Source organism: Ammospiza nelsoni, chromosome 6, assembly GCF_027579445.1.
Source record: "Ammospiza nelsoni isolate bAmmNel1 chromosome 6, bAmmNel1.pri, whole genome shotgun sequence".
NCBI classification, from domain to species: domain Eukaryota; kingdom Metazoa; phylum Chordata; class Aves; order Passeriformes; family Passerellidae; genus Ammospiza; species Ammospiza nelsoni.
Window position 1 is genome coordinate 50587189 of NC_080638.1, and position 23803 is coordinate 50610991.

Here is a 23803-nt window from a genome sequence, read left to right on the forward strand (position 1 = left end):
TTCATACTGTACTAATCTTTCAGTGCCATGAATAACTTATTTGTCCTCTTTTGTTATTTAAACAAAAACAGGCAAACCTTTACTGTGCCCCCTACTAGAGATCTCTTACCTAAGCTAAATACACGTTTGTGGCCCCAAGGTTTCATTATTTCTCCAACTCATTTAGTAAATATTGATTCAAGCTTCTCAGTCCTTAAAGGTTCTTATTATTTCAATGAGGGCAATCCAGCTGGTATGATTCTTTTCAGAACCTACAACTCTCTGCCATATAGCACCTTTCAAGTTCAACCTTTTATATCTCATGAGGTCTCTTTTCTACAAAAATTTCTTTCTGTGAAACTCCAGATTTTTAAACATAGGCTTTTTCAAATAGCCATTAATAAACTGTAACATGATACCAGAGGAATTGCAAGGTGCTATTCTCTGACTTCTGGATTCACAAATCCAAACCAGAGCACTCAAGATTGCACTATTCTCTCATGGTCTACTTGCTGCTTCTTATCTTCTCAGTCCTCTTCTTAAATAACCTTTATGTATGCTGAATATGCCTGTAATTTTGTTTCTTTAGGCTCTGTAATTGATTAGTCACATCTAAAACTTACTTACCTCTATGGAGGTTCACCATGACAGTGTTGCACTTATCAGACAAATGCAAAGCAGCTTCATCTAAAATTATCCTGAGACAAAAACAAGGTGAAATAAAAATGCTTAGAGAAATGCTGTGCAATTAGTAAACCAAAAGAAATTAGTATATAAAAAATATTTAAAAACACAAATATACCAAGCATATCCTAAATTCAAACTCTTCACTTTAGCCTTTCATAATTTTCAAATCTATTGACAATTAACCACTGTAAGATATTTTCCCCATGGCTAATTACATATTTTTTACGTTTCAATTTATATATTTGATCCTACCTAGAATAAGAAATAAGGCCTTAAGCCTTAACACTTATTTCTGTCTTTTTTCTCTACATAAAGTTCACCGAACATTTGTTTCAAAGATCACTTAAAAGGTTTTATCAATAAAAATAATCAACTTGGTAGATACTTCACAACAGAACAGGTAAAACAGAATGAATATTCAACTGAAGTTGCAAGAAAATTATTAGAAGTTACAGATATTTTCATTAGTAATTAAATATTCAATTAATTAAAATACTGTTGCCAAGTAACAAATTACAAGAAATTTTAAGGTCTTACTAATCCATAAAATAGACATAACTTCATTTCAGGACATTGCAATCTTATTAAAAATGCAGAATTGCTTGTTTTTAAAGGAAGCAATCCAACTAAAAAGTATATATAAACAAAATTCTTTAACCTAATAAAACAGAAGAATTACATGTGAGCAAAGTGTATTTCAAAAGCCGGAAACCAGTGTGATCATTTATACAACATGAAAGCTTCTGAGGTCAAAAAAGCAGACAGGCATTACAAGTTTTACAGGAGCTTACATGATTCATAATAATTTAAATCATACCTGAGAGTAGAAGAGGATTTATCTACTGCAACACTACTGGAAATGCTGAAGGTTTCAACAGTAAGGAGAGATCTGACTGGCAAAAACAAGGGCCTAATAACAAATTGGAAAAACAAATTAGTGTTCTGTACCTATTTGAAGTTCACTCAAAGCCTTACAGATTACCTAACTCCATCTTCCCAGACCTAGGTAAGTCATATCCTACTTTAAATTCCTTCTAGTTAAAGGATGTCTGTTAAGTATTTTTTCCAAAAGTGCCTAAATAACTATTATTTATAGTATGCAAATTTGAACATTCCTAAAGAGTAAGTATACAGCTGCAGTGTCAAGTGACACACTTACATTTTACTTACCTGTAATCAAGAGCACAACTCCACAGATGCACATGAAAAGTTGTAACTGTAGCTGGAGGACTATATCCCAAAACAGGCTCATCAGAAATATTCAAAAAATATAAAATCTAAAAATCACAAAAAATATTCATACTTCAATATCTGTTAAATTAACAAACAACTACACATCACAAAAGAGCAAAAAGAAAAATCTCTAACAGGTATGACAATAAAATGTTAGATTAGTAGAAGGAAAAGGTGTGAACAGCCTCAGATATTTAAAGATGCTTACTCAATATCTTATTAGAGAGAAGCACGGAATGTAAACAACACAAAAAAACCCCATAAAAACTGCAGCTTCAAAGGTATGGAAAAGACCAATCCACATACACTCAAGTGGCTCCTTGTAACAAAGCTTCACAATGCATTTTTAAGACACTGCCCAAATACAGTTTTATTCAGCCCTCTTTGTAGCTGTTATTACAGTGTTTGTATTTTCCTTGCTCTCTCTGAAAAGTTAACTTTTAGCTAATTCTACGTTGCTCAAAGTATCTTCCTTCAAGTCTTTCTTGAGGGCTGGATATGGGAAATACACTCATAACCATGTGCACCTTCATTGTATAAACAGCTTTTTCATGTACTGCCACATAAAAATAGCTTCTATCCTCCTCTGTAACATCTGTCATAGTTCCCTCTTGAATATGTTACACTATAGAAGTTCTTAAAATATTCCAGGCCTGGGGTATACCATCACTGCTAGTCTTTTGATTTTTTCTTTTAACTACCTTTTTGGACAATTTTTATTTGATCCCTCCCCCTCCAAAAAAGATTGCCTGTGATGCACTTGGAAATGTTACTTGAGAAAAATTTCACAGAGCAAAGAAGCAACATGGTGTAAAGCAGGCTACACAAACCATGGGAATATTATACTGAGGAGAAAATAAGGGCACAGCAGAGTCCAAAGCCCCAAGTTCAGCTCCACAAAGTTACACAGTAACAATGCATGTAAAAATCAGTATATTATACAGACTGGAGGATGAACAGGAGCAGACTGAGTGTCAAGGGTTGCTGTCTGTAATCCAGTATGGGGCAGGGACATGCAATGACACTGCTCCTGTGCTAATGGTGTTTTGCCTTGTGCACACACACAGATCAAGGGGTTCCAGCCCTTTCTGCTCTGCTCTGCCTCTGCATCCACACCTATGACAACAACCCTTCTCATTCAGAAGTGTTTGTGTAAACTGCTGCTCACTGCCTCCCTAAAGTCCTCCAAGTACTGCTTTTTCAGCAATACAAAACAGGAAATATACAACTGCGAAATGAGACTTGAGGGATAAAGTGAGCAGAAAGGAAAAATACAGAAATGCTTTCAAAACTGCAAGTTTGCTTCTTTTGAGGATATGTTTAACTTAAGGATTATTTAAGTACTTGAATAGTATTGCACTACTGAGATTTTTTTAATCTGAATTTTAAACAAAACCCAAAACCCAAACCCCAACAGAATGAAGTAAACCCTGCCAAGACCTCCCTCACATGTAATGGACAGAAAGTTAGGATGATGGGAGGAACAGTACCAAGTGAATAGACAAGAAATCATTTAAAAGTAAGATTATCATCTGTCAATGGTCTCAAAGAAAAACAGGAAAGAAAGAACAACACTTTCATGAGCAGAGTATGATAATAAAGCACAGCCTAACATCAAGATTTTCAATCAAGATTTAGTTTGATAGTTAAGGCAATGAGACTGAAATTGAAGATGTAATCAAGAAAACAGTAGCAGCCTGACCTGTTCATGCCAGCTTAAACCTGAAGGCAACACACGGTGCTGAAGGGTGGCTCCTCGCAGTCCAACAGCCACCAGAAATTCCTGCACAACAAAGTTGCATGACTTGGCTTACATGAAACATGTAACTATTTCACATCTAGATTATGAAACTGTGTTACCCTTCTGCACCCAACAATCTCCTGGTGTCTAGAAAAACCCTGCCTTCCAATACAGAAACCCTGGATAACACAGTATCATACTTTTGGCAACAGGACACTGCAGAAATGGCAGTTTTGTGGTGGTGGTAGGAAGGAAGGCTGTCTGCACATTCACTCTGGGATTCAGCAGAAATAGGAGTACCAGGAGTATCACCTTAAAGTAGTTCACATGTGAGACAACTGAACACCCACAACATTTTGCTGGTCGGCAGAATCTTTCTTAAGATAACTCAACCAACCTGTTTGTCACCACTATGCCAGCTAAGAGGTCCTCTTTCAGCCACACTAATGAATGCTACTGTCATTTAACAGTCCCATTCCAAATAGGTAAGCAAAGGCTGCCTATTAGATGACACTGCTAGTTAACAGCAGTGTTATTCTATAGTTGTTCTTGCCTATTTTGACAACAGAAACTCAACAAAAACAAAAAATGTCAACTATTCAAAAAATGTATTCAGTAAAAAATAGCATGATCAGCAAAGTGAAGCATTGGAAGAATTAGTAAATTAAGCTGCTGCTTAAATTTTATAATCCACACAAAGATTCTAAGAGAACATTGTAATTTGAAAATTAATGTCTGCGAACTATATGGCTTCTTCATCTGTAACCCTTCTAACTCCATGTCTAGATGCTTCCATATAACTGAGATAACTCAACTTATAAAAGTACAAATGACACAAACCTTTGTATTGCTCTCTATTTTATCTGATTGGATTTTGACTGCAACAGTCAGCATACTGGGACTATCCACTCCTACACCATCTGAAGTAGTCCTACTAAGACCATCCTCTTCAGAAAAACAAATAGTAGGCTCTAACCAATGGGGACGTATTGTGCTGGGCAGTTGTACTTCAGAGGAAGGGACAACTCCATCTACCAAACCTGCAAAGACATTTTGGAATGAATTAACAAAGCTGTCACTGATGAAGTGTGAAGGAAAATCCTTTTTATGCTTCATGCCTACAAAATTATTTTAATTACCAAAGTTAGTCATGCACAACTGAGAACTGTGAAGGGAGGGTTATGGGTGATCCAACATTTAAAACCACAGCTCTAGCTATCATCTTCAATGTGTCTATTAGGAACTGAGTTTATTTGCCCAACAAAATAGCAAAGTTGAAATAAAGGACAGAAATCTCCTACAGGTTACATGAAGAACATGTGTCTCCATTTTATGAGCTAGTGCCAGGCTAATGTCTCAACACACAACAACTACGCCTTGCACCGAAGCATGACCACCACTGATTCCCAGGCATCTGAGGGGGAAACCTTGAAATGTTTAACTACATGGGGGTTACCAGACATCGACAAACTACACAGCCAAAATTCTTCACCAGTGGATGACAACTAGCTACTGAGGAAAAACACAGCAGCCACTGGTAACCTGTAGTTTTTTCAATTAAACAACCAGTAACATGTAGGAAGAGTGCATTTTCATAGTAAAGAATAGGCTGTACAGCTAATTTGCCACAGGATCACAGTATCTGTAAATACCAGCAGTGGTCTGGAAAGTTGGAGCTAAACTTTAACTAAATACAATTATAATGAAGTTGCATTACTGTAGCATTTAGAAACATTAGCAATAAATTATATTCATTGTACCAAATGACACATATGAGAGAAAAGAGAAAAAAATACAGCCTTTTCCTAAAAAGCTTCAAGCTTAGTTAATTTCAAATTTAGCCCCAAAGCCACCTCAGTCCCATCCCTACCTTGATGATATAAATTGAGGCTGCTAGAATGGAGACAAACATAGTGTCTGTCCTCAAAACCTTCATATTTAGTCACACTGAAAAGGGAACCACCGTTGAACTCAAACCAAAATTCACCATATTTTCCTTCCAGTGTATTTCCATCATCCTGCTGAAGGAAGAAGAGAAATGATAAAATTATTGTTTGCTGACAGTTTGCTGCATTTAGGCAGTCTAAACTAACACAACAGTTGCTACCAATACATGTTTTCCTGCTTGCATTTCAGTTATTCTCACATGAAGCAAAGTACACAGAATTTGCAAAATATTGTGTTGCATTACTGCCTAGTTAGAGTAGTATAAAGGTTATAGAGTTACTGTTAAAAACACTACCTCCTTTCAGATAGGTACCTACAGCATGAAGGGGCCACCCATGGTCAAAACAACAAAAAACTTGTTCCAGCCCCAGTGCCTTACCTTTACATCTGTGAATATTGACACTAATCCATGTGTCACATTTAGCAGAACAGACAGAAAACTCTGTGAGTTCTTATTCTGTGAGTCAAGCTTTTTCCTTCTGCGTGAACGATAGTTTGGATCAACAGTGGAATAATACTGTAGCGTTTCTTCCTCAGATCCACTTTCATCATCTAATAGACAAAATGAAGTACAACTCATTCTCTAGGTCACTGTTTCTCCACTGGCAATGCAATTCAATTTCACACTTATTTTACCCAATTAAACAGTAATCTACCTTATTGTTATTTCTTGGTTTATGCTTTCCCATAAGTTTACAAAATCTTTCCACTAACATCTTAATCACTTCAGCCAATTACACTTCTAAAGCACTATAGTTCTAGATGATTTATTAAGTGTATTACCATAATGAACTGCAGATTTAAACTGACTGAAGCTGTCTTTACTGAAAGTGTTGATGAGTTGGCTGGCCACAGATAGTCCAACACCATAAGAAAGGTTTTCAAATGTTTCTACAGGAGATGGAGCTGTGGGTTCCCACAACAATAAATCATTGCTGATCCTAGGAAGAAATACATTATCATTACACAAAATATATGACTATATTCCCATTTTCTATTAAGTCAGTCAAGCATAATTCCTTTGCAGACTTTATATAACAGATTCCAGATTCCATAAACAGAGAAAATAAAGTTCACGAGCACAAAACAATAATATATTCATTAGTAAAAGCAAGAAAAAAATGGAAGTAACTTCTCTTCTGTAATAATGGTATGCACACATCAAAGTCTAACATGTGATGGTGACGCAAAAGACTCTAAGTGGGTATATATTTGCTCAGTAGGTGGGAGGGAGAGTTGAGAAACCCCTATTTTGATCACATCAATTTTCAACTAAGTTGCAGGAAACATTCATTCTTTTGATTTCAAGTGAGTGTGTCTGTCAGGGTAAAGACATTCAGTAGAGAAGTATTACAACAAAATATTCAATGGAAGGTTCTGCTTTGTCACTTTGGAAGTGAAAATACTGGAAGTAATGTCTATCAGAGACTAAAATACATCACAATCTCTCTCGCATATTTGCACAGCATAGTAACAATCTAGTAATATTTTGCTGGTTTTCAGACAGCAAACTAACAGATATAAATGAATACCCATCTATAAATTTGGCTTGCTTTCTCTACATTTTCATAAACCTTTCTGAGCCTTACAAAACTGGATTAGGTTTTTTTTTTTCCTGTCTTGCAAGCTCTAGATTTTTAGATGGGAAGAGTAAAATTGAGTGCAAGTTTCTGAAGTATAAAAATCTGTTTAACGAAGAAACCAGAAAGATTGGAGCAAAATGAAACACTGCACAGAGATCTGAACAAAGTGTTCACTGAGAGCCAAAGTCTATTTAGCTTCACCCTTTGTTCACAAAATCTGCCAAACACTTCTTAGCAGTCAGCTGCCATAGCACTGATCAGGTGCATGACACAATGGTGTCATGTTAACTTGGAAAAATATTTATATAGCACTTTGTGTTTTTAAATAAGCTGTACAAATGAGCTCCTGCTATACCTGCTTAGACAATTGCTTTTATCAAAAGTGAGACAGAACAGAGAGTACAGGTTATGATAACCAAGCAAAACAATTATACTTGCCTGTTGTACAGTTTTTCATAAAAGCTTTTGTTTGGTAGTGTTAAGTGAATGTTTGGTAATGTGAGTTCCAGTACATAATGAGAATTGCTAATTGTTTTATCCTGAAACTCAGTCATTTCAACTATATCTCCTGGCATCACCATCTGAAAGAAAAAAGAAAATAATTAAGAAAGAAAAACACAACTTAAAAAAAAAAAAAAAAAACAAAACAAAACCAAAAGTGGAAGCCAGAAGTTGCATGTAGTGAGACAGTATTCATTTTCTCTATCATAAGCACAAAGCAATAACAAAATGTTGTAGTACCTCTTCATTTTCAAACATGACCCTACGAGAAGAAAATGGAGAAGGCTCTGGTCTTCTAATATCACAGACATCCTTCAAAGAATGAGACCCTCCTTCTTCTTCCTCTTGAAAGTTATTATCACCTTCTTCCTCCTCAGCTGCTATCCTTTCCAGAATAGAGTGCACAGCCAGAGGGTTTATTTTCAATACAATCCTGACATTGGAGAAGTTAAGCAGAATAAGCAATTAGAGATGCTTAAAATGTTTATATTTATGCTCTGTCACATGTCCACTAGTTCTACTGGCTTGCCTTTAAATACACATAAACTAAATAACTCAAAATTCCAGGGACTTTTTTATTAGATAATAACGTATTTTATTACCCAAATCAATACTACTAAGAAAAAAAACTAACTTAGACACACAAAGGGATGTGGTACCATCAGGTGAAAGAAAACCTTAAGTGTCTGCTTTTTTCAACTCCATTAGGTGATCATATAGGTGATCTAACAAAAATCTAGCACTCTCTCAAAATAAAACTTGTTTCACTAGAACATTAACAGCTATAAAAAATTCTCTACTGTATGGTGTAGCTTTATACATGTAAACACTGTTATAAAAATTTTATTTGTGCCATTATAAAAGAAAAAATGTCCCCATAAACTTACTGTCAGAAAGCCACTGAATTTTGTGGCAAACAATGTACACAGCAAATTCTGTAGCAAATCTAAAACTGCCTCTTTAAATATCTTATTACATGCTTCAGCTGTCAGGTCCTTGTCTTCAGTAAGTCTGAAGCACTGTATTGCCTTGCATGTGATATAAGCTGCAATAATTCAGTCATAATGTAATTACTCTTACTATTCTTATGCCTTATATTATTTTGAGGCAAAATTCAACTAGGATGGGTGGTTTGGTATTCAGTCATGAATGCAGGAGAAAAGGTAAAGTAAAAAAAAATATGGGAAAAAGTTTCAAGTCTCTAATCATTTATCTAACTTTCAGTGAAATTTACTCAAGTCCATACAGAAGTTGTACTATAAAAACCACATTGCATTATTATAAATGTAGAAGTTCCACGCTTTTTTATAAATTCTTGGAGTCTTTTTAATAGTTACATGCTCTTTCTTTGCAAATTATTTTCAATCATTTACCACACAAGCATTCTGAATGAAAATTAGAAAAACAGCTATTCTTCATAAAAACTTAATCAATTCACATTAAAAACATGAAAATTTATTTTACCGAGGCCAGTCAAAATTGTCTGATGATGATGTTATATCTCCATCTGTGCCACCTGACACCTGAAAAAATTTTACTGGTGTTTCTGCATTACCTTCTTCAAATGAACCTGAATAGAAAGAAATTTTTTAGAAATTAACAGATGAATGACAAGTGCTAACTTCAGGTCAGCCACTCACTCCTCAAGTTGGAGTCAAACAAGCATAACTAGCCAATGCTACTTACTAAGCTACTTAGGCAAATTTTATCATCTCTTCTTCCAAAAAATTAACATTAACTTTTAGAAACAAAAATTATTTCACATTATTTTTAGCTAGCAGTAGTTGGAAAATCAAACACTTCTAATGCATAGATACTAGCATTTACATTTATAGCATCACTACTTTGTCACAGCCTTGATTAAGTACACAAAATGAGACAGCAGAGAAGATTGCCAATATAAATCAGTCTCATAGATTTATTACTTTGAAAGATATTAGAGGCATAAAATTATTAAAGTTTTTCAATGACAGTTATTTAGGGAATCAGTCCTGGCATCACAGCACTTTTAGGATTGAAAAGGACCTCTGGATTTATCTAGCCCAACCCCTCTACCAAGGCAGGGCCACCTAGGGCAGGTTACACAGGAGTGTGTCCAAGGTGGGCCTGGGAGACTCCACGACCTCCCTGGGCACCAGTTCCAGTGCTCAGCCACCCTCAATGTATGGAAGTCCTTCCTCATGTTAATGTGAAACTTCTTGTGTTTCAGTTTATGGCCATTGCTCCTTGTCCTGTCTCTGGGCACCACTGAAGAGTCTGGCACCATCCTCTTGACACCTGTCTTTGAGATATTCACATAATTATGAGATTTCCCTCTCAGTCTTCTCCAGACTGATCCGGCCCAGCTCCTGCAGCCTCTCATCATATTAAAGATGCTCCAGACCCCTCATTAGCTTTGAGGTCTCCATTGGACCCTCTGCGGGAGCTCCTTGTCTTTCTTTTACTGAGGAGCCCCAAACCAGACACACAGCCTCTCCTCATAGTAGTATTGTTTGGACTTACATTGGCATTTAGTACAGAACACAAAATTACAGTAGAGATATCATATCTACTCCAAAATTCAGGTGGAAAGACACTCCCTGGGTTACTCCATATGAGAGGACCTTTCTCTCACTACACAGTACCTAGAAAAATAAAAAAGGACTTCTGAATATTAACATTCTTACCAGTTAGCTCTTTAAAGGTAAGCTCTAATTTAACTTGTTCTGGAGTTGACCCTCCTATAAATTCAGTTTTAAATTCCAAATCTGTAAATTCAAGATGAAGAATCTCCTTCTGAAGTGATTTCTTGAACCATGGTCCTCTTTCCTGATCTGACCGTAGATCAGGTATTGGGAAGCGAACAGAGAGTTTTAATGCTGGGGCAGTGACTTGAACTGAAACTCTACAGTTTGCAGGAGTATGTGAATCATCCAGAAAAACTTCAGCAAAGGCTTTATGCTAAAAGAACCAAACAACAAAAAACAAAACACAAACCAGAGTGAATAAAAAACCCTTTGAATTAGAGAAAATAGCATTAAAAGTGACTATGGGGAAAGCTGTTGATGATGTAATATCTGAAAACAAAAAATATTATTTGTGTATCACAGAAAAAACACATCAAGACCAACTGCGCTTGTTATTAGGATATTTTTCTGTTATAGGTGTCATGAAGATTCTACTTAGAAGTCAAGTTTTTGCAGAGATTAGCAATCTTTAAAAAAACCTGCTATTTTTGCAATTATTTTTCCTCCAAAATTAGATAGTGAAAGTACCAAACAATATTCAGCTGCAGTTCAGAAATACCATGTCTTAGACACTTGTTTAAAAACTGTTGAAAAAGTAGGAATTACTATCATGTGTATTTGTCCCTTTCAAGAAGTCAGGGTGCCCAGCTCCTGTCCCTTTCAGGTCCTTCATACCCTCCCCCTTTTGCTGATCATTGAAAGGAATCAAAATAGCAAGACAATTATATTTACAGAAATAATTGATGTTTTACAATTTTAGGAGTCTCTTAAATCATTTTGAAAGCTGATTTTTCCATAATCAGTAAATGCAGCAATAAAATTACATGAAGATTTTTGTTGCTGTGTAGAAAATCTGTTAAATGCAGGTAATCATTCCTCAAGTATTTTAAGAAAAATCTTTAAGTTTTAATGCTATTGTGATAACTCAAACCAAGGCAAATAAGCTTCATTTTCTTTCTGTTGGTCCCAGAACACTAGAATGCAATGCATATGCCCCCCATTCTCTCTGTCATCCACCCCAAAAGCAGGTAATACACCACAGAGACAACTGGGCTGATTGTGACAATTAAAGATTTTAACATAGAGGTGGAATTGTTAGCAATACTTTATATCAGCTGCTGGAGAGCATGATGGGACAGATTAGGGATGAGAAATCAGTCAAGATTATTCTTTTTTGCCCAGTTCTCCTTGCTTCAGGAATCTGAGGACTTATGCAATTTGTGAAGCATCTACCACTGTCTTTTGGTCTGTTTTCAAGCACACAATCACTGAATGCAAAATGCATCTGTGTCAGAAGTTGGGAAAAACCAAACAAACTCCAGTCAACCTACCAAACAAAAAAAACCTCTCACACCAAAAAAAAAGCACTTCAGCCACCACAAATCAATCAGAACTAGCAGTCTCAGGCTTACTGTCACCCTGACTTCCTCCTGCAAAAAACCCCAGCAAGTTTATTAATCAACTTCACTTTAAACTTACCAGACTTATGTGCTTATTGTAAGAAGCATACATGTGAGATGCCATCATCTCCACTGTAGTTAGTTTCTGGGGTTGAAGTAAGGAATTTAATCTGTCTACGATACTAATATCCAGCTCACAAAACACTGGACTTAACTTTATTTGTAACTCTGCTTTCTGTGGAACAGAGCTGAGTCTCCCTTGACTACCCTGAAAAGAAAGAGAAAAAGCACTAAAATCTTCAACACAATACAGTGAAACAAATTATAATAAGTAGGAGTTAAGAACTCTGTTTTACAGTCAAGTTTCTGTTCAAATGAACCAAATTAGACAAAGGTTATTGTACAGAAACTTAGTCATTTATATCTCCCACCTTACCTGAGGTCCTCTATTATCTAAATGCTTATAATGCAGCTGAAGGCATGGCATAGAATGAGAATCATTTCTTTCTTCAGAATGAAATGTCAGCAGCTTCAGGAAGAAAAAGTTAAAAATGTTTAATAAATAAGAATGAGTTGCCACATTATGACATTTTAGCTAGAACAGACAGGTAACCCCACACTGAAGTCAGTGAACAGGGCCCCAGCTCAACTGTTTACTCAATCCACATATTCAGCTACTTTACTGGATATCTCTGACCACTAAAGGGCTGGAAGAATAATCACTGCCACAAGAAACCTTTGCATTGCTCAACTCCATTACTTAGAGTAAATGTTTTCCAAAAGCTAATACCTAAATCACATTAAGCATATCTAAGAAGTAACTAACAAAGTTTGGCTACTTGGTGCTGTTCCTGTCAGGTATGACAGAAGTTGGTTCACTATTTGAGCTCAGAATTAAAATGTAAATTTTAACCTTAAAACTGTAACATATTTAAAAAACTAAAAAACATTAAGAGACATTTTAATTACAACTTTTTTAAAATCTACCATTCTCAGTTATACAATTAACATTTCTTTTTTATGGAACTCTTTTATTTTTAACATACCTCTGTATAGTGAGGCTGCATGGAATGAGAGTCAGTAGAAAAAAGGCATTCCAGGAATTCCATCTCACCAATGGATAAGTCAGTACTAAAACTTCGTGAGGCAGTTCTTTGTCTTTGCTCATAAGACACTTTGATGCCAGTACCTATAAACCTGGATTATTAAAATTAATAATTATTAAAAGTAGCATAAATCAATAACAATTATGAAAAGTCAAAACTTAAGTAGGCAAAAAGGATCACTACAATCATTTTTAAATCATTAAAACAACATAATTTCTCCAAATACATGAAAATATCTAATTGTAACAGATTTAGCAACAAAAACAATGAAGCTCATGTTACATAATCAACAACGGTCAGCATAGAGAAATTTGTAAAGAACATTTTAGGCATCTATCCTGAGGTGCAGTTCATATAAAACTAACATCCTTAGACAATGAAGAAGTCAAATGTCTCACAAAGTCTAAATTACATACATAAGGTAAGAAAATATATATACCCTTAAATATTTTACTTTATACACTGTACTGGGATGGTAAAAATTTCTGCAAAAAAAGAGACTGTTGCCTGACTTTATTATCTTGTTCTCACTTAGGCTTTATCCCTACTGATATCATATTTTGCACTAAGTAAAACCCTAAGCTCCTTAAAGCAGCAATCACTACATTGGAATAACAATAGTTCTGTAAAACACAGCTATTTCTAAAGATATTTACTTAATTGTTCTTGACTCTCTAGGCTTCTGTCATAGAAACTGTACCTAATTTAATTAATCTATTAAAAAGCTAGGTGATTTTAATGTTTATTCTCCTTTCTTTTTCTGTTTCAACTTTTTTAAAAAAGATGTCTTGGACAACAGATGTTAAAATTCAAGACTATTTTGAAAATAATAAAGAAGACTAATGCAGTTAAAATATTAAGTGACACAATTCATATGGTAATAAACTTACTTTATTCAAATTTACTTAAAATATATTTTTGTTACTTATATTTATTAATAAGCAAAGTTATACCTAAGGTGATCATGAGAACAAGCTTCTGCAAATACTTCTCGGAAGGACAGAAAATCTTCTGTTGAAAACTTAACTGGCTCAATCTTTTCTATTCGGGCAAAGAAATCCCGAGCCATTGGTGTCAATGGGTTAAGGTTCAGTGAACTTTCAGGTGGGGGTAAAGGGTCAATATGAAGTACAGACACTGAGAAAGTTCCAACTGCCAGTCTAAAAAGTAGCTCAGGTCTGGATTCATCCACAGAAACAGATCTGGATGGAATAGCTGAAATACAAAATTAAGTTCACGTAATTTTTCAGCAATAACACATTTATAAAATCATCTTACTTTTGATTTTCATTTCTTTTTACCAAGTTGCTGCACAACAATTCATTTTCATAATTATCTAGGCAAAACTATCTATCTGTTGTTACTTACATGTCCTTCTTAAGGATGTCTGGTGAACCATATTGGCTGTTAGTGAGGAACCTCTTGGAGGCTGTAATTCTTGTTTGTTACGATCAAGAAAATCACCCCAAGTTGGTTGCAGCTAAAACAAAAAATATATATGACCTTAAATTTGCAGAGTTGTTAGACATTAAATCAAACATAGACAATGAGGTAAATTACCAAAACACTCCAACATGCATAAACAATCAACAGCATGCCATTTCATGGAGAATTAGTGCTCAACTTATCAATGCAGGTATGCTGTATTTCAAGATATGCTTTTAATTCCACAGGTTTTTAAGGCTAAAGTTGCGCTCCTCATGAGCATATATTTTTCTAGTTCTACAACTACTCTCCACGGTTTTCATTACAGAAAACATTAGGTACACAACAGATTTGGGAAAGATAGTGATAACAACAGCATAGTTTTTATATTGTTTGAGGAAAAATTTAATACTACAATTTCATACAACATTGCCTGTGTAGTCTATTTTAAAAGAAAACCAGGTAGTACACATGCAGTAATTAAAAAGAAAATAAATCATGAAGCATTCTATATAAGCTTCAAGGCATTTGAAAACACATTTCCTGGTTTAGCCAAATAAAATGTGAATAATTCCAATACCACTTCCATTGCATAAAAGGAATACTATCAGCTCTAAACATTTCAATTGTTCTAGAATTTTGCAACAGCTCCTGACATTGTAAAGAATGTAGCAATTATGCAACAGTTTCAGGAAGAAGTGTTAATTTCTAAAATATTCCAAATGCAGTTAATACTATACCACTGTAGTGCTCAGTGGAGATCCTGCTGGTGTAGTTGTGTATGTACTGGTTAAAGACAAGTCTAGATCCATGGTTGGAGGATCTCCAAGAGGTGGAAGGGAGGAAAGGCTGTGGGACATGTCCATTTCAGCCATTGAGAAGAAAACTTCTTCCTCTAGTAGAGAATCACAGATAATTAATAGTTATTTACTAATTAAAAAAAACCCTTTATTTCTAACAGAAATGTATTTTTGAGTCTAGAAATCTAACTGCTAGACAGAATAACCAGCTAAATATATCATTTACAAAAGTCCGAAGTTTTCTTGACATGAGACTAGTAGTGTCAATGGAGTGAGATTAAATAAAAATCAAATTACAAAAAAACCACATGAATATCAGAACAGTTAAATACCTCATTTTCATATTCAAGTTGATATAACTTCTATAAATTGATACATTCTCCTTTTGACAAATCAAAGTATTTCACATTAAAAATAAGCAAAAAAGTATTCACATAAAATGAGATAAATACAACTATTACTCTAGATGTAATTTCCTCAACCACATTTGAAAAGATGTCATGCTGTATGTGTTTTTAGCATACTTCACATTAACATAAACTGAACCATTTTAAGGAAATACTGAATCAAGTCCAGCCTGATACCTAAACTAGTTAATTTTTTACTGAACTTTACCATTAATGCCATATAATTACTTCAAGTCAAACTTATTTTAATACACAAATTGGTAAGATTAAGAGATGAACAACCAATTTAAACAATCTTAACACCAGGTTATTTGCAATTTTGCATCATCTTTTATACTTGCCACGACTAGAAGGCGTTCTGGCACTCTCTGTCTCATAGAAACTTTGTTCAGATGATGCTCCTGCAGACAAAGACTCTTTCCTCAAATAACGCTTCAGCTCCATCTGAATGCGATACTCGTCCTCCTGCTGCATTGGCCGGTTCTTCCTATCTTTGTTGGACAATTCTATCCTGCTCAGACTCTCTGAATTCAAAAAAAAGGATAAAAATCCTACTGTAATTTTTCCTGTATCCCTAATAAAATTCAAAAATTAATCTGAAAATGAATCATTGGTATATATTTGCATGTGTAGTTATATATCAGATGTGGGTATTTGTGCATTTTGTTGGTTTGAAGGTTTTATTTGTTCAGAACAGATTACTCTCTCCTAGCATTTATTAAGTGCATATCTGATGAAAACATTTCAAGGTTATATATGCAGTGTGATGGCATATAAGATGCGTATATTTCTCTTAGTCAGCTTTAGGGACTAAGGCCACAGCTTCTTAATGGTTTTCCTATTAAGGAATTAAGTTATATTAATAAATATAAAAATTATTATAAAAAATAAAGTTTCAGGTTTGAAGATGACACACATGGGAAACTGTATGTAATACTTCTCCAGTTGTCCAAAAACAATGAGCACATCCAATAAAACAAGTAGATCAGTATCAGAAGAATATTAAGCACCCACCCAGGATATGACTTATCTTTCAAAAAGATTATTTACCCTAACAAGTGTTGCTACATAAAATAGATGAGGGGAACAAACCATAACACTCTCATACTTCTACTGCAGTAATTGAAACACTGCTTTTAGTTCTTCACAAATGCAGACAAACTCAATTACAGCCTGTTCTATATTTTCTGTGCCTGACACTAAAACACAGGATAGAGAAGCTAAATTCCTCTTGTGAAACAGAAGCTGCAAGAATCAGAATTTGTTCAGTCTCCTGGTTTTCTCCACCTAGAACTTCCTCATTTCTTGTATTATTATACAGTCATGTGTCAACCCTTGTTTGCTGGTTTGTTTCATTATTAGATGTACAATTTGCAATTAAAGACAAAAAATCAATCATAGTCCTAACTCACAGCAGCTACAAAGCATTTTACTAATATCAGATAAAAACTCATAGTAATGTACCAACACAATTTTTTTTCGACTGAAGAAACATTTTTATCTTGCAAAATCTTTTTTTTTTGTTCCTTGTAATACTTGCCTGGTCCAGCAATAGCTGCTACCATGTCCAATAGAAGATGAACCTGCCTTGGTGACAGAAACAGATGCACAGAATCTATTTGTCCATCTACATCCAACTAAAAAGAAAAGGAAAAAATGCAGTCAAGGAACCTGAAGGAATTTTTATTTACATTAGTTGAATCAGTTATTTGGATAATAGATTTTTACGGTGGAAAGAATACAGTCATTACACCAGTATCTTCTATAAAACAACTAAAAACATAATTTTGTGTTTCTTCCAACCTGTAGCTTGGCAGGATAAATGCAGATGTGTCGCTGACTATCAGCTTAAAATAAATACACAATCTCAACAGAAAAAAAAAATCAATAATTCATTAATCTGCTATTTTTTTTAATAATTCCCAAAGCAATAAAAAATAAAGTTAGTTTTACTTATTAATTATGAGATATTCAAGTAAGCACCTTTTGAAATAGACCTTAAAACAATAAAGGTCTTCTGTTTTGTATATTAATACTTTTAAAATTGGAAGCATTTCTCTATTTCACACCAAGGAAATGTTATCTTACTTTTCAAGGACTCTTAACTAAATAAATAAGAACAGTTAAAGATTGACTAGAAATTGCTGGACATTAAAAAAGATCCTTCTCTACAGCAGTAGAAACTTTATGCTTTCTATAAAATATGGTAGGCTATACAAAACAGGTCAACAGCCAATTTAAAAATTGGAGAGAAGGAGAATATATTACACAGCTTTACTTATATACTCACTACCATGTCTACTTGGTCTTCAAACACTTAAATAGAGTCTCTCTCTAACATACAGGAATTCTCATTTAAGAGATTTCAGTGTGTCCTGACTCATCTGACCACCATGAAGAGGTCTTTTTTACACATATTTATTAGGTTAGAACATAAAGAATCAACATGAAAACGATGGCAATTCTGTTCCCCTGAGAATATTACACCTTTTTCATATGTACTAGAAAACAAAAAAATACAAAACTACTCATTTAGTTAAACACCAGGAAAACATGACTAACCTTAGCTCCAGGAAGTACTTCATTTTGTTTTAATGTTAGGCTTAACTCCATTCTACCAATCAGCTTACAGATCTGTACAGGGTCAGAAGGAGTAATTTCTGGCAAGTTTCTTGTTAGTTGTGGATGTGGCTCATAAATGATTTTTGGATTCCAGCTAGGTGAAAGCTTTGGTTCAGTTGCCTTAAAAAGTTACAGATAAAGGAATAAGAATGTATTCCATTTCTTAGGAAAAAACACAAAACACAAGCATTTCAAATAAGCTTATCACACAAAAAGTCACTTTAGAAACTATAAATTTGACAAAGGCTTTACAAACATGTACTGATAACTGAAAAAACAAGGCACATAGAATGTGAAGCATCAGGCCTTTGAAAGAAAAGCAAGTTTCCACAGAATAGTGAATTGCAGGGATCTTGAATTTCTAGTTCTTAAAGTTGCAACCAGATTCTAGTACAATACATCTTAATTTCTACTCAAATTTCTAATTTCCTCCATTTCTACTCCAGAAATGGACTCTACTAAAGTCCATTTCCTTGCCTCTCCTCAAAATCAACAGGAACTGATTATAAAACTTCCCAAATATAGATTTAAGTACAAATTCAACTCCTGTATCCTTCAGAATTAATCTAATAGTGTACCAATATATTCTTTCATCACTTTATATCCTTATATAATGTGTTTATTTTTACCAGCTGAGTAGCTGAACACACTGGGGAGGACTTTGCTGATGCAGGAAACTCATCCCAGAAGAAAGAGACACCTGAGAGCTGCAGTAATTTGTGAGCAAAAGCTGTGGGCTGATGAACATTAATTCCAGAGCACTCATCTGCAGTTTCATCACAGTACATAGTTCTGGGAGGCAAAAGAAAGGAAATTAAGACAGTGGGTGCATGAAAATTGTTACTTCTCCTTGTGCCTTTTAACCTTTCAGTTTGTACATGGTCTCTCTCTTCACACTTTTACAGTGCTGTCCACTGTCACGAAATGAAACCCCAATACTCTCTGGGAATGGGTGGAAATCTTAACTTTTCTATGGGACACCACCAGAAATGTGAAGATACCCCAGAGAACACACTAATCTGAAGCTTATAAATGCTTAAAACTAAATATATTTCATTAGCAATCCTTGGTAAGCATCAGTTTTATTTGATGCTAATCTCAATACTTTGCAAGAAAGTATGACTACACTCTCCCATAGGTTGAAAATAATCTATATTGAGAACACACACAGTATTCATGTTCAAAGTAATTACAGAATTCACATGGGCTCTTTTGAAAGCTCACACAGAACCTAAATTCTTTCAGGGTTTTGGCATTTTTTTTCAGGACTGTATATTTTTTTCTAAAAAGATTTAAAGTGTCTTACTCAAAGGGCTCAGTTCCCTTTCTAACTGTGCACGTGGCCTGACCAGCCAACAACATACACGGGCTGTTGAATGTCTGAGAAATGTTATTCATTAACTGTAGAAGTTGATGAAAATGTGTAAAGGGAAAAAAAGAATTCTCCTAATTTGATGGTTAAATAATTTTAGCAGAAACATGCTGAGTGGAATCTGAATGAAGACAATGCTCACTAGCATTATAAAAGAGGTGCTCGAGAGCAAGTGTCTAACCATATACTAAGAATTGTGTGTATGAGTAAAATGTATGTTACAGGAAATGGCAAGAAGTCCCTTAGGAAAAAAAATCCACATATTAAAAAAAAATTACCTTTCAACTCTGATTTCAAGTGCAGTTCCACTTTTAGAGTTTTCTGGCACATGTTCTATTCGTAACACAGTATCCAAAAAGGTAACTTTCACTCTTCTTAAAACTTAAAAGACAAAACAAAAAGTTACAATGTAGACTATTATGTCAAGTTACTGAATGATTACTTTGGTAACCATATTAAATGGTCTTTGATTATAAGTTCTCAATATTTATTTCTGTGGAAATTACCAATTGAGTTTAATAAGGCAACAAGACTTCAAGAGACAATATAAACTCCTACTAAATGACCAATATGTAAATCCACAGCATACAACTGCTCTCTAAGGCTCAGACATTTCAGCAAGTGACAGATCAAACCAAGTTTTCCTGTAGCTCAGTGTGGATGATCCTCAAGGGAAGTAACATCTTCATTGTGCACCATATCTGAACTATTAAACATTGCAGCAGCAGCATGCTGCCTGGGCTGAGGAATTCCATCTCCAGATGGGACTCGAAACATTTCCCTTAACTCAGACATTTCTGCACAAAGTTCTCCACCACATAATGTGGTCATAAGCCCTTAGTTTTGTGCACTTAGGAAAACCACCTCCAACAAAAAAAACTTTCTGAAGTACTTCTATCAACATGGTGTGATTATGAAGTGTCATACAACATAACAGGTCAGCTTTGCACAAACACAGCTGAAGAAACTTTTTCCATTTCTCTTTCAACAATATCACTATTAGCGATTGATGAATTACACAGCCATCTCCAAAACTAAGACACGTCATCAATCCCTCAAGCATAGATTTAGCTGGATTTATTCTGATGAAAGAAAACACCAAACTTGCCCTGAGACAGAGTTCAATCTGTCCACTGAGGGAAATATACAAATACTTTAGGAAGTAAATGGGGCTTTTTCCCCCACTTCAAAATCAAGATCATTTGTCCAACATTCCTCTTTAGATTTTACAAGCAATGCTAACAAGTGAAAATCAGTCATGTAAGTTATGGCAGCTGAGATGCCATTTTGTAAAACTGCCACACAACATAAACCAATTAAATCTCAGATGTTAATTCAAATCTCAATAATTGATTCATACCTGTTTCAATAGTTTCTGCAAATTTCTCAAGTCCTTCAAAAGGTTGGGACCCTTCTCCTTGTTCATCTGTCAATTTTTGGCTAAGACACTCTTTTGCAAGCTGCATACTACTGGTCATAAAACTTGACCAATACATAGGCTCAGATCCAGATGCTGTGAAGTAAAGTAAGTCTTAATAAATTAAACATGGACTTCATGAAACTATAAAGACAAAACACACCAATATATTTGGCACATCCAGAAAAGTTTCAACAGCTTAGTAAGAAGTTATACTTAAAAACAAATCTAGTTATAATCTCTCATTATAGACTTTAAGACTTTAAAATTCATGTAATCTGTTAGACTGCACTGGTAAGATTCTGGTATTTGAAAACTCAGTATAAACAAGAAATCGGGTAATCAACAGTGTAATCAATTTTTAGCAGTGGTTTAATTTAAGCAATTAAATAATTTCTAGCATTCTTTTACTATATTGGTATGTTTTTGTAGGCATAAGTGGCAAAATGAAGTCAAATTTTTAAGAATTATTTCAAAATTTCTTATTCCTCTTGAAACATATCCTGCATGGACAACACTGCATTTTAAACCTTAAGCAAGGTTTAAAATGTTATCTTAGCACATTAAAACATGTTTTAAATGCCTAACACAGACCTGATATAGTAAGCAAAACATAATAAAATCCAAGAGCACAGCACATATTAAGCTGAACAAGTTTTTCATCAGCCAGATTAATTTAATTGACAAAGCATTCCTACCAGCTAATGCCAAGGCCATTGTGAGCAAATACTATAAAACTATGGATTAGAAAAGCAAATCAAATTCAACTATCACATTCTAGTACAGGCAGACACAAATAAAACCAGCTCAAATACAAGCTGTGTTAAACAGGCAAAACACTTCAGTTAAGCATTCAGGTCTGGAAACCTCCACATGGCTATGGATGCGTGACAAAACCAGCACCATGGGGTTTTTGCTACACTGTTTGGTCTATTATGAAGCACTGTACATCACAGAGAACTAACTGATGCAGGTGAAGAAATAAAGGTTTCTTCCTAACACTACCATTCCTTCAAAGCAATAATCTTACATCAGAAAGTAACATAGCTCAAAACTTAATTCCAATTAAACAACTACAGATCAAATGTAGAGTACATGTAAGCACGTCATTCATTTAAGGTAACTAGCAAAAGATAAGAAATAGGTTTTACTCATTTTTTTTCTTCTTCTTATGTTTAAAAAATGTTTTCTTCCACCTTCTCTACACTACATGAAGGAAACCAAATTAAAATCCTTCAGACATTCAAACCATTTTCACAACTAAAAATGAACTATGTGTTCCACAGAATTTGTGGAAGCTTGATGACCAGTAAAAATTTATCACCTGGACAATCTAAACCAGATCAGTAACAAGCACATGGATACAGACAAGCTGGAAGAACTCAGACAACCCTCAGCATTATAATCAAAGTTAGTATGTATTTAGAGTACTCAGAAGTCATTATTTCACACTGCATGGCAATTAAATTGCATTTTTTGTTCTCTAAACATACAAATAGATGCATCCTTTAGCCTGAAGTAGACAAAGATAGAACCTCCCTACCGCCCCAGTCTTACACCATGATGTTTGTCCTGCTGCCACCCAACAGCCAGCTACTAACACTGCCTCACAGAACTGCACAAACACCACCCAAAAACTGCAAAAACTCCTGCCCACACTTCCATTTCTATAGGTCTGAAACGGCTTGGAAGACATACAACAGCAGGAAAATTATAAGCATTTAAAATTATTTAACAGAGCAACAACTAATTGAGTTGACAACCAACTGACAAATACCTGAGAGTTTCTTTTTTTATAACTCTCAATCATTAATGTATGGAAGCTAAACGACAATTTAAATAAGACCAAGAATTGACTAAAGCAAGGGTAGACTTTTTACTCTGAAAAACTGTAAAGAATCTCCTTTCCTAAAATCAAAAAATTAAGCCTACCAAGCCTTGGTCTTGGCCTGAAGACCATCTCTAATCCTTTTACTTCCAATGCACAGTTATCCTGCAGCAACGACCCCCACGGGACAGATAAAGAAATTGATTGGATAAATCCATCTGTGACTTCCAGAGGTGCATCAGCAGACTCCAGGATCTCATTAAGACACTAGAAAAAAAATAAAATAAAAATTAAAAATCATAACTTTTTTTTAAAATCACATCCATAATTTTGCATCTAACAAATAAAAACACTTTGACACTACTAGAAAATTAATTATAATCAGACAAAAAAATTGACACTTTCAACTACATCAATTTCATTGCAATTTCACTCTGCCTAGCTTTCAGAATTGCTCTGTGGTGGCTGTATAGTCTGCATTTTTGTACTATACAAAAAAAAGTTTGCTAACTTACTCTTATAAATATCAGAATACTAACAAAAGTTAATCTGCTCTTTCTTTGGCAGTACTTGAAGAAAACTGAAAACAGGCTGACAGTAAAAGCACCAAAAGTAGTTAGTTTCTATGACAGGAGTATTTCATAGCATGTAATTGCAATGTAAAGTTCATTTTCAATGTGACAGTGGACCCAAACAATCCCCTCTTGCTGTGTAACATACTTGCCATTTCTACATCGTATTTTTATAGTGGCATTTAAACACTGCTACATTCAAGTCGCTCTAACACAGGATTTTCAAGTTTTTTAGGATTTTCAAGTAATTTAGGATTTTCAAGTAATTTAGGATTTTCAAGTTTTCCATAATCCTCAGAAGACTCTCCTATTGCTCTATAAAGGTTTCATTACATCCATTCACATGAAACATATTCTTCACACTTAGGCTAATAAAAAAGTGAGTTCCTGCCTGTGGTTTGATTTTAAAATGTAGTTAAAACTTAAGTCCTTAGACAAGAAGTAGTTAGGCTTCAAT

The 23803-nt window shown here is 34.6% G+C and overlaps 1 protein-coding gene across 2 annotated transcripts in view; it reads right to left on the reverse strand.

Annotated features, from left to right (window-relative positions):
- ATG2B (autophagy related 2B) overlaps positions 1-23803 on the reverse strand; it is a 45868-nt gene that overhangs the window by 18824 nt on the left and 3241 nt on the right. Inside the window, exons 2-26 of one of the 2 annotated variants that reach the window (XM_059473613.1) lie at positions 22879-23041; positions 20890-21042; positions 19808-19910; positions 18787-18949; positions 18098-18277; positions 17076-17172; positions 15877-16059; positions 15069-15223; positions 14272-14383; positions 13857-14118; positions 12844-12994; positions 12234-12326; positions 11877-12065; positions 10338-10611; positions 9136-9241; positions 7912-8104; positions 7609-7751; positions 6371-6528; positions 5967-6139; positions 5511-5661; positions 4481-4680; positions 3602-3682; positions 1837-1943; positions 1484-1576; positions 607-677 (exon numbers count right to left, since the gene is read on the reverse strand). In XM_059473613.1, the coding sequence (XP_059329596.1) occupies positions 607-677; positions 1484-1576; positions 1837-1943; positions 3602-3682; positions 4481-4680; positions 5511-5661; positions 5967-6139; positions 6371-6528; positions 7609-7751; positions 7912-8104; positions 9136-9241; positions 10338-10611; positions 11877-12065; positions 12234-12326; positions 12844-12994; positions 13857-14118; positions 14272-14383; positions 15069-15223; positions 15877-16059; positions 17076-17172; positions 18098-18277; positions 18787-18949; positions 19808-19910; positions 20890-21042; positions 22879-23041 (3754 nt within the window). Of the gene's footprint in view, positions 1-606; positions 678-1483; positions 1577-1836; positions 1944-3601; positions 3683-4480; positions 4681-5510; positions 5662-5966; positions 6140-6370; positions 6529-7608; positions 7752-7911; positions 8105-9135; positions 9242-10337; positions 10612-11876; positions 12066-12233; positions 12327-12843; positions 12995-13856; positions 14119-14271; positions 14384-15068; positions 15224-15876; positions 16060-17071; positions 17173-18097; positions 18278-18786; positions 18950-19807; positions 19911-20889; positions 21043-22878; positions 23042-23803 lie in introns of both variants that reach the window. The other variant, XM_059473614.1, reaches the window with a different exon arrangement.